This window comes from Cupressus sempervirens, chromosome 3 (assembly GCF_028749045.1).
Source record: "Cupressus sempervirens isolate cs-2001-9-10 chromosome 3, ASM2874904v1, whole genome shotgun sequence".
NCBI classification, from domain to species: domain Eukaryota; kingdom Viridiplantae; phylum Streptophyta; class Pinopsida; order Cupressales; family Cupressaceae; genus Cupressus; species Cupressus sempervirens.
The window spans coordinates 135,356,878-135,372,111 of NC_143120.1; the positions used below are offsets into that span (position 1 = coordinate 135,356,878).

Genomic DNA, 15,234 nt, shown 5'->3' on the forward strand with positions numbered 1-15,234 from the left:
TGTATTTGTGGATGGATACATGTTGGTTATTCATTGAAGCAGAAAAACTTAATCATTTCCGCTAGTTTAATAGCCATTTTCACTAGAACATCAATCTGTATTATCTTGTAGGCAGCTGCACTTTTTTCTTTCCGTGGTACTGCAGCAGGATCAAAGAAGACAATGTGATCCAAAGGATGTGAAGGGTCTTGATAGCATTCCCTTTTTTATGACAATATTTCGGACCATTAAGATTTTGGAAGACACGGTTGACAAATCTAAGTCAGAGGCAAGTTTTTCTAGCTCTTACCATATATCAATTAATGCACTTTGTTCTATAATAGAAAGTATCTGGAAAAAATTGCGGGTTTTCATATGTTATCATGGCTTCTACTGCCAGGTTATTCAATTTGAAATGGATTGCCAATTCCTTTTTTGTAGACTTGGGCATGAATCTTGAAGCAAGAGAAATTTGCAAGTTTATCATAAATCATAAATTAATCCTGATTTTGCGTGATATTAAAAAAAATGTATTTCTCTAATTTAATGAAATTTCAGTATTTTTAAATTTCCTTGCCTTTCCCAATTGATTTCTATCAATTAATTTATTTTTATCTTCAGGTTTCCCAAGCAATACTAAGAGACATTTTTCTATTATGGTTCTAGTTACCTTGGGAATTTATGCCAAATATTATCTGTGTAAATGTAATCATTTGTTTACTCATTGATGGGTGGATTTTAACATGCAGAACCTTTATACCTTGTGCGATATTGGTCTCTTGATTACAAAAGGATTAATAGATAAAGAGGTCAACATTGGATATGGTCCCATATCAATAACATTTCCATCATACTACAAGACTTCGGAAGGGAGTGAAGACGTCCATTTAAAGGTTTTATTGCTTTATTTCCTCAATGTATTTTCCACTATCGTCTTTTCCGTTCTGCTAGAACATGAATTATGAATTTGTTGACATCATGGGCTCTAGATTATGATAACTCTAAGTTTATCCTTTGACCATAAAATTCCCCTTGTATTTTGCCTCATAGATCAGACCATAGTTAGAGTACTTGACAAGCCCAAAATTTCAACCCGGCAAGTAATTGACTAGAAGTCAGCAACTTAGAAAGTACTTAAATTAAATTTTCCTAAAGAATGTATTATTTTTTAAAAATTCAATTAGAAAATGTATCAAATTTAAAATTGACATCTCAAAAGAGCAATGAAAGGTTTTATAGCAAAAAGTGTAAAATTTTGAGCCCAAAAAATAAAGATGATAAACAGCAATAAAGAACTCATTAAGGGGAAACAATAAACACCAAAAGATATCCTGGGAAAACTCTCCTAGAATGAAGGGAAAAACCTAGCCACACAACAAAAATCATTTTATTGATTATAAAAATAGTCAAGTGTACAATGCCTATCACTTATGCGATATATATAACTTAATGAGAGACTCTTCACATTCCAAATGAAGGTTTCACCAATTTCCCAAAACGTGACTCTTAATTACAACTCTTCATATTTTCATGCCTCAACACATGTCGAATGACATGTCATTACATTCAAACATAAGTGTCATTTTCAGCTAAAGGTGACAATAACAGTAATAACATCCATATTTCCGGAGAAAAAGATCTCTATCACAGCTACAATCTTCAACACTCCCTCTTAGGTAGAGAGAGATCTATAGCTAATCAATCAGACAATGCTGCAACCAAAATGTCAATGATAAAATCTAATCACATGGATCCTATAAAATTTCATGGAATCACTCAACATAAAAAACCTACAGAAAACACAAATTGTTTTCATGGAATCTTTCAACATCACACTAAGAGAACACTTTACTCATTGTTAATAATCATGGAATTACTCTACAATTAAAGCTTAATCCATCTCATCCTCTGTATAGCATAGAAAAACCTTTGGTGCCTTCTTCCATTAGCGGCTGTACAATTGGACAACATTATTGAAGAATAGTAGAAACTCCAAAGCTCTGCCCAGTATATTTATCTTTACAATTGAAGTTTTGGCAGTATGATGACCATAGAAGTAGCGCTAGTCAGTTGGTGGTCTTCATGCTGGAGTATCCTAATGTTATCTATTGAATGTCTACAAAACTAATTGAATCTCGTTACCACCAATTTTCTATAGCTTTTGACTTATGTGATGATCCTTAATTAGATCTTTGACAGTTTACAGAAGATTTGAACAATATTTTTTTGGTTGAATTTTCTCTCCATGTTTTTTTCTCCTATTAAATATCTAATCTTCTCAACTTTCATGTCCTTTAGCAATTATTTTGATTATTATGTTATAATTAGAATATATTATTAATTTTAATATTCTACTATATTTCATTAATATATTATTATTACTTGTTTTTGATACATTAGTATTATAATATATATATATATATTTTTTTTTGATCTGTAAATAGCCGAAGCCTTTGTATTATATAAAAGAGTAAAAGAATAAACTCGTTTCAAATTTCTCTGTTCAAACGGGCACTAGTAAGAAAGAACAGAGAAAGAAAACCTCCAATCTTGCCCAGGACCGAAGTCCTATATTATACAATTTAAAAGGGGCATACCTCAATACAAATCTTCGTAAGCTTATCTTACAGTGTTTATACATATTTAACATCATTATACTTTCTTAAGAAAGAAAGGACAGATTGTTTGAGCTGATACAGGATTCCCAACTCCATACTTCAAATGACCAATTCAGGTTAGGTTTAAAAATCTGCATGACAAAACTCAGCACTTCCCTTTGGGTATTAGTTAAAACATAAAAAGGGAGATCGACTAATCAGAAAATATAGCTAGTCATTCATTAACCAACTTTTTTAAGAACTACATATGCAGAAAAAAAAGGCTTAGATATTAGAATCACATCTTTTTATCCATATTTATTGCTTCTTAACTTAAGTTAATATTTATTTAAGCCATAAAATTACTTTGGTTTTTAATGCAAATATTCTAACTAACTTATAGTGTTAGTTATAATTTCAAGATAGAAGAGAAACGTTTTCAAGACAATTTAGTTAATATTGAAAGTAAATGAAAATCTTACTAATTTCTTGATTCTTAGGTACATCTAAATTTAATTCATGGTAACATATCTTCTTCTATGCCTATTTTGAATAATCACTAACGTTTGTTCTTCTGCTGGTTTATTTGGGGCTTAGAGATTAGATTATTGGATTATCATAGGGGTGCTAATATTATAGGTGACAAACATAATCTACAATATCTCCTCTTTGGGACGTGTTAATAATAGTGTTGCCAGGTACTGATTGCAAATGTCCATTTTTCCAAGTTTTAGTTGCAAAGATCTTTAGAGATTATAAAGTTGTAAATACGTGCAAACTCAAAACCAAGTGATGCTTCTCCAAATGCATACAGCTGCCTTCCTGCAGCTCTCCCTTAGTAGAAGAAATTTGGTAAATACAAGTTTAAAGCTTAACCAGTAGATCAGCCAAACAAGATTTCCATGTTATCAAGGCATTTTTAACAGCATTCTATTAATATATGAAAGATATATATTCAGGGGCTGCCTCCTAGTAAAACCGGAAAAGGAAACAAAATGGCCGATTCTAGGGCCGGAGTAAGCCATACAAAACTTCAGCCAGCAGGCTATATACATACTGAATCTAAAATCTGCTAAACACAAGACATGGGCAGAGTAGGCCCAAAAAAACCTAAAACATAAAATAACAAAGTTCAGTGCTCAACATCCATCTCCTTCTTCCAACATACCATCAAAATATCTTCAGCTTTGTCCACATCATCAACTTGTGAACCCGGCAGAAATATATAGGCAAAGAGCTCTTTGCTGATTTGAGGAAATTGGGCAGAATGAAATCCAACTTATCTAGGTCCTCAAAATTGATCTCTGGCTCAAAATAGGCATCAAATGCTTGCAAAAATTTTATGAGCCACTCCTTGTTTGGATCCTCTCTAATTCCTCGCCATCTAAGCAAGAAATTAATACAAGCCTCTATTTTTGGCCATGTGTTAAAGAACTGGATAGTATCCCTTATATACATTGAAGGTCTCCTAGTAGCATTAACTAATAGAACTTCTCTTGGGTCATAAGCCATATACACCTCAGAGAGTGGGATACGCAGCTTCTTATCCATGTTGAGTACTGCATTCTCCAAACCCACAAGTTAGGTTGGATTGAAGATGTCATAGCATAACCTAACAATTTCCCCTTTCGTAACACTTGCCCTAGCCATGCAACCTATAAAGGAGTCAATGACAGAACTATTTGTATGCTAGGTGGAGTCATATTTGAACGCATTTTCCCCAATTGCCCAAGAGATAGCAAACCTAGATACATCATCTACCGGGTTTAAGATCCTATTCCACCTCTCTTGTTTTACTGAACCTCTAAACGCCATAGTCCTCACTTCCAAAGCCAAAAGATCGAAAGAATGCCATTCCTTAAATAAGCAACGACTGTGCTCAACGTGTTAAATAATGATTAATACCAACTCACTAACTTTTAAAATAATCATGCTTCGGCATTTTTGCGAATGGCTTTACATACGAACCATATTGCTTAATGATATTGAATGTACTTTTCCAACAAAGAGTAATTGTAATAATTGTTCCTATTAAGAGTATCAGGCTGACATGCAATCCTTTTTAAAATCTAAGCCTTTCTCCTTGTATCAGCAATGTAATATATACTACTTATCCTAACTCTATTATTCTAAGGTGCTATAAGCGTAAATTCTTTACCCTCTACTCCTTTATTAGCTAACTCATCTGCTTCTACATTTCCTTCACGATGAATGTGTTGAATTTTAATTTCTTCAAATTGATCTATTAGACAAAGAACACTCAAGTTTCGCATTCATCACCCTGTTTGGAGTCTGACATTTTCTAATTGCATTCAAGATAATTTGTGAATCTCCTTCAATGATTAATTTAGTGATCTTTTTTTTTTAACTTAGTTTTAAACCTTTTGGTAATGCTTCTAGTTCTGTTATATTATTTGTAATAGTGCCCAATGGTTTGGCTCTTTTTATTATCCAATCCCCAGTTTCGGATTTCACTATACATCCTATTTCGGCTTTCCCTAGATTCCCTCTAGAAGCTCTGTCAAAGTTTAATTTCTTCCATCCTTTCAAGTGTGCTACCCATTTGCAATCTTTCCTGGCTAAAACTATCCTTTTTTGGATACAATAATGGGGGATTAATCAAGTGTTGCCAATTTTTCTTCATAATCCCATCCCATTCTGAGAAGGTCCCTTTGGCTTTAAATGTTTTCCAAAGCTGACAATTCATAACTTCAGTGATTGATGCTTCTACTTTTTTTAGGAAGGATGACCTGCTAGATTCTATGTTTTGGAGTATACGCCTGGTTCTTTCCTTCCATATCTCCCACATAAGGATTGCTAGTGTTATATTCCATAGTTTATCATAGATACTAAGTTTATTCTTAGTTGGCCATCCCAATATGTGGTGCTAGAAGTCTAAGGGGAGAGGAGAAGTCCACTCCAACTTTCTCTTGCTCCAAGCATTCTTGTGCAAAGGGGCAATTAAAGAGAATATGCTCCATGGTTTTAGAGGGCCTTGCAAAGGCTACATCTGGAGGGACCGTCAAATCCCATTTTGGTAAATCTATCGGCTGTTAAATTCTGATTTTGAATTTCTGCCCAAGAAATTCCTGCCTTAGGCAGACAAGTCACATCCCAACATAAATCCAAGGGGATAATTCATGTTTTCCCATCTCTGTGAATTGATGATGAGACTATATCCTAACTTTACTTTGTATTATCCATCTTTGGATGCTTCCCATATGAGTTTATCTACTTGGTTTTTATTATTCACTATTCACTCTTGGAAGATGCTTTCAAGAATGGTTTTGTCTGCTGAAGGTATATTTACATAATCTAATGATTTCTAGGCCCATGATTCTTCCCCATCAATCCTTACCAAAGTTTTAAAGTTTGGTGCCTTCGGACCCCATAATTTGGTTAAATCAATTATGTTGTTTTCAGATATTACTAAGTTGTTGATCGGAGCAAAACCATCCCTGGAATCTTCCCACAATAGTGCCTCTTCTCCTCTACCTAAATCCCAGGTAAGGTACTTGCTAATTAAAGGTCTACACCCATCATAAAATTCCAGCTTTCTAAACCAATTGGGGGGTTACGGACTCTAAAAAGAGAGGGTCTTCCAGATTTAAATATTTTTTGTATAATTTTTTTGCCCATTTCTTATCTTTTTCATTATACATACACCATACTAGTTTTGCTCCTAGTGCTTGATTTTGCCAATTGAGGTTTTTTATGCCCAAACCACCTTGATTCTTTGGTCGGCATATCTTATCCCATTTTATAAGTGCTTGTTTCTTTTTTTCTTTTGTTTCACTCCAGAAGAAATTTCTAAATTTTCCTTCCAATTTTTTATTAATCGCTTTGGTAAAGAGAGGCAAGAGAGAGTGTAAGTGGGAATAGCTGTAAGAATGGATTTAATTGTAGTTGCTCTTCCGGCTTTGGTTAGTCATTTCTCTTTCGATGTCTCTACTTGTTTATCAATTCTTTCAAGAATGCTGTCCCATCCTTTTTTATTTCTAACCCCTGTCTCTAGATAGATCCCTAAATATTTACATGGGAAGTTACTTTTCTTGTATCCCATTTGGTTGCTGATGTATTCTTCCATATCTCTCTATGTACTAATAAAGAAAATTTCCAACTTTTCTACATTTTCTGCTACCATAATTCTTTTAATTGTGCCTTCAGTTTGAGCTTTTTGGATTGATCTACCAAAGGCTTCTGCCATAATAATGAATAGAAAGGGTGAAATGGGGTCTCCTTGTCGAATTCCCCTTGTTCTATCGAAGAAGCCTTCTGGGGTTCCATTTATTAACAGAGATATTTTTGGGGTAGATATACAATTAAAGATTTTGTTTATCCATTGTCGGGAGAATCCAAATGCTTCTAGACATTTACATAATAACCTCCATTCCACTACATCATAAGCTTTTTGTATGTCCAATTTCATAATCATATAGGCTTCCTTATTGCTAACAGCTAAATGAATTGTTTCCTATATAATGGAAATCCCATCCAAGATTGATCTTCCAGGTACAAATCTAGTTTGTTCCTTAGAGATAATCCTTGGGAGAAGAATTTTGATCCTATTTGCTAATGCTTATGAGTAAATTTTATATATTGTATTACATAATGCTATGGGACGAAAGTTGGAGGATGATTTAGCTGTTGATTTTTTTGGAATTAAGGTTAGAAAAGTGTGATTGATTTCCATCAAAATTGATCCACCATTCCTAGCTGCCTCAATTGCCTTCCATAATTCTTCCCTAAGATATCCCAACATTTTTGCACTAGTAAATTTAGCCCTAAATTTCGACTCGAAAAGGTTACAATTTCGATTAGATTTGGTCGAATAGACGACTAGACCTCTCGTCGATCTTTTTTCATCAATTTTTTGTCACAGTCATTATGCGTCGAAATTTCGACTTTAAAAAGGTCGCCTTACTAATGAGAGGTTCGTCGATTTCCTTAGTCCAACCTGAATTCTTATTTCCTCATTTCTGTCCATCGCTGGTCAAATTGACTTTTGCAATGGTGAAGCCAAACCTTAGATGGAAAAAATGACCAACCGGCATTGAAATTGCGACCAAGATCCCTTCAATCTTCTACGGTGGTGCCATACCATGGATGGCAAAATCAACCAACCGTCATCGAAATTGTGACCAAGACCCCTTAATTTTCTATGGTGGTACCATACATTCGATAGCAAAGGGAAGACATGTGCGTCGAAATTGAGACCAATGCTTGGTAGAAATTTAGACGAGCTGTGCCAATTATTGGAAAAGCTTTGCTCTCAAAGGAGGCTTCTAAACTGCACAAAATTTGATTCTAAAGCATAATTGCTCGGTGTATGAGACTCAAGGTATCATGCACATTTCTACCTCCACATCATTGTTTTGTTCATCACATGATTTATTTCATACAAAACAATGGGAAGGAGGAAGAAATGTGCACGATATCCTGAGTCTCCACTAAGCAATTATGCTTTAGAATCAAATTTTGTGCAGTTTAGAAGGCTCCTATGAGAGAAAAGCCTTTGCAATAATTGGCACAACTCGTCTAAATTTTGGTTCTTGAGACACCATTGCTTGTAAAGACTGCAGGGAAAAATAAAATTAGGAAAGATTTATTTATTAGGAATGAAAGCCAATAATACTAACTAATCTCTATTTTTCAAATAGATAAATGTGACAAAAAAACTTACAGTCCCAATCACATCATCATAAGAGCACATATATAACTATAACCCCTTATTTGGCTACTTGTTGATCAATTCCTTGGCAAGAGCATACAGGACATAATATTAAAATGCAATCAATCACTGAGCCTATTAGCTCTTTCCTACCACCAAGTTTGGAACATAGTAACTTAGTATCTAACTATGTCTAAAACCAACATAATTTACAAATATCCACAATCCAAATATTATCCCTTGATGTTTTCTTTAATGCAAAGTTTAAACTCAACTATGTTATCGCCCTGGATGTAATACCAAACTGTCATTAGGCTAAAGACTGTAGCAAGATTTACAAATGCAAGGAGAACTACACAACCAAAGTAGAAAATGACATGAAAAGTTAACAATCTATCTATTGACACCTCTAGATGAAATATTTCTGGCAATTGAACTATACTATTATAGAAACAAAAATTGCCTTAAAATTGACACCTCACCAGTTGTAGTTCATTTGCATCCATAATGGCTTCACAAAAGTTGAAAGCTTACCATTTGTCAATAACACAAAAGACACTCGTAGTTCAGCTGCATCAATAAAAGTAAAGTTATTTGAATGTTCAAAAAATGTGAAACTTCCACTTAATAGCTAGAAAAGCCATATCCTCAGTATACATCATCTTTGATGGAATGTTCATAAGTGAATGATTTTCTCTAAAAGCTCAAACTTATGCACAAAGAAGCACCATGCTCTTGAAGATATATATACAGGTTACAAGACTGATATATCGAAAGGAGCACAGTGAGGGCAAGAGACTATCAATATCGGTTGTGGAGTTGCAAATAGGTAAGTGATAAACATAAAAAGGTAGTACAAGGCACCATTTGCAATTTTCTAATATGATGAACTACCTTGGAGCTGGTTCTGAACCTTGATTGCTTGATGTTGGATTTGATCCAATGGTACCATTAACTGGAGGAGGTCCCACACCCCACTTTCCTTCTGATTGTGAAGGCTCAATGACATAAACTCCTTCGTCAGTCATTCCAAGAGTGAACTGATTTGAGTCGGATGGATGTGATGCAATTACTAGAGGATAGACACTACATGAATAATCAAAGGATACATTTTGAGTTAAATCATAAAATACTTGGGGATCCATTTATCCATACATAACATAAATTTTGCCTCCTTGGGCTAACTTACCTATTCATGCTTGAAGCTAAATATGCCGAAGGTGCAATACGATAGTGTGGCCTCAAGCTCTCTACATAAAATACTCCAACGGTACCATCACAGTAGCCTGCAATTACGAGAAGGTAGCTTATATCATTATCACTTACTAAATTTGAATTCTAAATTGCTGACAAAGACTTACATAATGCAAACGGTCAAACTTAGAAGCATCATAAATAGCAAGCTAGCTCTCATGAACAACCAACAAGTGAACTTGATCATTATGGAATTGTACTCTTGTATCCCCAATTGGTGGTGATGATCTTCCTGTCTGCACTTGTAAAAATTTTGACTTTCACTTCTCCCATCTATCAATGCTCTAAAAACAGAGCTGCCAGAACATTGGCCAAACATTTACTAATTTGAATCTATAAACATGTGAATGTACAAAATGAGATGGCAATGGATATACATAAAGAAAATAAACTTGGGCATCGGCCCTAGAAGATACCAATACATTCAAAGTGTGTGAAAATGCCAAGCCTGTAATTTTCTTTTGGTGGCCTTTAAGTTTCATTTTTACTTGGTTAGTTTAAACAAGTTTTGAAAAGACACAAATTAGAAGTTGCCATTTTTAATGATGCACTAAATAATGAGTGAGCAAGAAAGAGACTCATTGATCACACCTCATCTACTCGGACATTGTATATCTAGATTGTTGAAACTTCCATCCCAATTGCAATGATGTTATTATCTTGAGGGTGAAAAGCCAGAAAAGTAGCTGCAGGAGGAGGTGCCATAAAGGTAGTCATAACCTGCTATAAACACTCATTAGCAAGCATGCCACCGAATATTTTCTCAAAACTTTGGTTGAAAAAAGGAAACAAAAAACTTGATAAGGAACCCAAGTAAGAATATAACTTCTAAATTGACTGGCTCAGCAGTCATGTTGAAGACGAACATATTTTCAAAAGATGCACCTTGAATGTCATCATATTGAACAAGGAGACCTTTCCACTAGAGGCAGACATTACATAGGAATCATTCTTAGACAAAGCTATGCAAGCATCAACTTCTTCTAGATTCGTAGCACCGATATCATTAGTCATCACAATCCCACTAGCTGGCTGCCACATTTGCGGTTGAAGATTGGCAGTAGACTATAGAGAAGATCACTGTCTTAGTCACTTAAAAGATAGTTTTCTAAGAAGATCACAAAAATTCTTTCCAAATTAAGAGCATCACCTTTCCAGATGGATTCCTCTCATTTCGTGGCCATTTCCACAGTTTGTGGAGTGCATTTGATGCCAATGCTAAAAGAGCAACACCAGAATTGGTATATATCAGTCTTGTAACTTGTACAAAACAATAGGTGCTATCCTTGTGAATTTTTTTAAAACAATAAATGTGATTCTAAAGCAGACCTTGAATGATGCAAACCAGCTCCTCAAACTCAGGAGGTAAGAAAAGGAATTGTTGAGGAAAAAAAATCTGATTGATGACATAGTGAAGATTATTCATGATGCCTTACATTCGTATTGATGCATCTTTTGCCCTGGAACAGAAAATGAAACTATTGATAGACTCATTCAAAGATCACTCTGCACACCTTGAACAGAAAGCATAAGAGGTCATAATGAAGATGAATGATAAAAGGAAAATTAAGAGATGTAACAAGTGCACTAATGCTCATACCATGCTGCAAGAAAATCTAAAGAAGGTTAGAGTGTGTGTCAAGAATACTACAAATCTATTCAAGTATAGTTTGAAATGGCAAGACTCTACCAAGCACATCAAAGCACAAATGGACTCAATTGAAACCCATATTTTGCTAATGGACACATGATTTAGAGGAAGACAATGACGTCTCTCCTATTGCAGACTAGTCAACTTCATTCTCTGCTAGATATATTACAAGAGAAAACAAATCAAATTAAGAAAGAATTTCTTCTATTAAGGGAAGCAATTGATCAAGCGATGGTGACTTTATCTTAGGTTTCGAAAGGCGCATAATAGATTGAGAAGAAAATGCAGAAAATAGATAATGTTGATATTGCAAAAGATCTTTTCTTGCAATTTAATGTTAGAACAGGATTCTGTCATTAACCATTTCCTCATGGGAATCTACTTTTGGATTGTTGAAGATACAGTATAATGGCATATTACCTGACATATAAGACCCAACTTTGGTGGTAAGACATTTTTGGATCTGTATATACACTGACAAATGAGGAATACAGTTTTGATTTCTATTGCATTCATTTTTGGTGCATTCCCTAAGGGGGAATCGATAGGGATAGGGGAAGCTAATGTAAATACTGAAGTCATGAATTGCAAGGAAGGATATGTGGGTCTAGTTACAGATATGACTTTTCGTATTATAGGGAGTAATGTGTGGTAACACAAAGTCCATACAGTGTTTTAGAGGACGCCCTTTGTCCTTGATGTCAAGGGGGGGGAATATATGACGTTGTGAAGAGTCAACAAGTGTTGTCATAAATGATGAAGGGGTGTATTGATGCAAATATGTATGCTGGGTTGCCATTAATGTCAAACTTGTCATTGATGTCAACTATGGTCCAAAAGGTGTGTCAGCAGTATTTCTACCTGTTCTGGAGTGGTACAGTGACAGCAGTGCCTGCACCAAGGAGTTTTGGTTGTCACGATATCATAACCAAATATCTACTTCAGATTGGCATCGGTTTAGAGTATAGCTCATCTAAATCCTTCTTCAAATTTTGCATGTCTACTCACACAAGGTCCACATGGGGAAAGTAAGCTCTAGAAGTTCATGAACCTTGATCTTACTTATCTCCATACTCTCAATAGAAGATGGCAGACAAATTGATAGCAAAGATGCAGCAACAAAGGGATGATTTGGAGAAACATTATGAATGGATATAGGCTATAAGCATGAATCTAGATTAGAATGTCACATAATATCATATAAACAACAAAAACACCATAAACTTGTAATCATAGCATCATGATCATACCATCGTATCATCATATGCTTCAAGTTCAACATCAAAATAATAAAATGTCAAATGATAAATCATAACATCAAGTTCAAGTAAAGGAAATAGAGCCTGTACAACCATATTTGTTCGTCATACCCTTTTTGCAAGGAACTCAATAATTATTCAAATTAAACAAGTATGAACTGTAAGAGACTAAGAAAGAAGGCAAAGGTGTTACCTCACCAGGATGATAGTAATGATGAGACAAAGAACCATGAAGACTAAATCCAAGGAGACTAGATCTGAACATCCGGGTTCATTCAAATTCAAAAATTGGTTTGCCTTCATAGCACTGTCAAGTCAATAGCATGAGCATTATTTTGTGTCTAGAGTGTCATCAATGTTTTTAAATGTAGAATGAAATGGTTGTAAGTATACATTTCTACCACATGCAAATGATTTTGAGATACAAACCTGTGCAATCCAATCTCCCAAGGAATAGACAACACCACTTATCGCCATCTTTGCCAAAATAGGATTTGTCGTAAAGCGATGTTAGAATAGTTACTAAAATGGTCATAAATTATGTTCTTATAGTAAAAGAATACTTTGACTTAAGAAAAAAAACTACACAATATTAAAACATGACATTGTGCTTTAAAAACTAAAAAGGTACCTGTAATGAAGAACTTCATTTGAACTTGCTAATTGGTTGTCATTATTAACTATAAGCTTATCTTTAAAGTTTGAGCTTCACTTGGTTTCAAGAATAGTTTAATATTCTCTACTAAACAAGGCCAACCACGTGAAGGTGGAAGCTCATTTGGCCCCTCCGCACCCCCCCAACATCACTCTAAATTCCCCATTAACATTTAATAACATTCATTCATTCATCCATTTTTGAAAGATAACATTCAATCATTATAATCACATGATAACATTCATTAACACATAAAATTCATTAGCAGACAACATTCATGAATAATTCATTAACACTCAACATTCATAAGTAAGTCATTCATGAATAATTCATTAACACAAAATTCATTAACACGCAACATTCATGAATAAGTCATTAACACATAAAATTCATTAACAGACAACAATCATTTCTTTTTGGCTTTCTTGCTATTTTTCTTTCATGAAATTTCTAAGAGGAATATCAATGTCCTCATCATCCCCCTCCTCTACTAGTTCTAATTGCAATGCATGTCTCCTCATCTCTAGAGGAACATGAGGCCGTTGCACCAAAGAGGGGTCCGCTGCAATAACAACTACTTCATGAGTTAAATTCACACCATTTTATATTAGTGAATTATGAGTTTTTATTTAAGTAAAAGAACTATAAATCAAAAAATTAATTTAAAAGAACAAAACATAGATTTTCTTTACCTGAATGTGCAACATGAGCTACCTGTTAATCAATCTAAACATCCTCCGGCACTCGTTCAATACGACATGATTCTATATCCTCTAAAATATACACAAAAAGGTTACACCAAGTTTAATTAAAGATGTTAAATTGTATTAATAATTACATAATTAGTTTTAAATAGAAAATGAGCACCTCCATGGACAGTATGATGCATATCAAGGGCTTCATGATGCGGCGTATGGATCTGTGTCATGATTAACAGGCTGCATTGCAATGTCATGCACATTATTATCAAATAGATTTTTGCTCAAGTATTCAATTTCTAATATATTTTTTGGCATATTTACCTGTGCACATGATGCAGGAGACTGTTCGGTTGGCGTAATGGAAGCTTATCGTAGGCATTCAGCCACAGCTGGATAGCCTTGCTTGAAGGCAATTCTTTTGTGTTCTTCTGTGGCCTCCAGATTAAAATCAGCGCCCTACATTCTTTTATTAATTAACAAAATTATTTGCATTTTATAAATAATTTTTCTCTGCAATTCATTTTTTGCTACTTACAACTCGTGCTTTGATTTTAGAATATCCCCCAGAGCCAAGTTTGTGCTGCCCAACCTTTTCTAACCTAGCCTTTGTTGCCTTTGATGTGTCCTGCAACCTATGAAAAGTTTGAAATATGTAAGATGATATAGATATAAAGATTAGTACTAATTAGTGCATTATTACATTAATGTCCTAGTAGTTAATACTATTGCATACCTTCTCGCACTTCCTGGTGTAATTTGTCTTCGACCATCCCCTTTCTCCTTTTCATCCAAAATGAACTCATTCCATTCCCTCACTGTAATAAAGGGAGGACGCTTGTACATTGGGTTTAGAACAAGACTTTTTCTATATGAGTCCCTCACAACCTTAAGATGTTTGCAAACTTTTTGTAACATTTTCTTATGATCAAAAATATTAATACCAAACTTATGTTCTAAATCTTTAATGAGCTGATCTTTTAATTTTCTATCTTGAAAGTTCCACCTTTTAAGAAAAAACACAAAATTGTTAGATATAGCTAGTAAAAGAAAAGACCCAAATGAAAGGAAAAATGTTGCACCAATTAATGATATGAAAAAAAAACAATGGGATAAAATTTGTTCACTTATGATGTTCCACCTTGTATGTATGGTGGGCCCGAATGTTTGCAGTGTGATGTCATAAAGCTTCTTATAAAATGTATCATTTCCTACAAAAAATGTCATGGGATAATCAATCCAAAGCTTCTTATGAATAGGTAAATGCATATTACAATATAAAAAATAATTATTTAAACTACTTGGAATCTTAGGACATTTTAAAGGCATTGATTCATCATTGTCAATCAACAACGACCTTTGCATAGCTCCCGTGCTAGAAACACGAGTAGCTCCAGGAAATGATGGTGAATTATCACTAATACATGCACTATGATCTGTATCTGGCATAGTAGACGGTGCATCGCCTAC

The 15,234-nt window shown here is 34.4% G+C and overlaps 1 protein-coding gene across 2 annotated transcripts in view; it reads left to right on the plus strand.

Moving 5' to 3' along the window:
• Positions 1 to 15,234, plus strand: part of LOC149565124 (sister chromatid cohesion protein PDS5 homolog A-like) — a 246,144-nt gene that overhangs the window by 119,411 nt on the left and 111,499 nt on the right. For both annotated transcript variants that reach the window (XM_089818670.1, XM_089818671.1), the window contains exons 21-22: positions 112 to 268; positions 729 to 872. In XM_089818670.1, the coding sequence (XP_089674796.1) occupies positions 112 to 268; positions 729 to 872 (301 nt within the window). The remainder of the gene's footprint in view (positions 1 to 111; positions 269 to 728; positions 873 to 15,234) is intronic.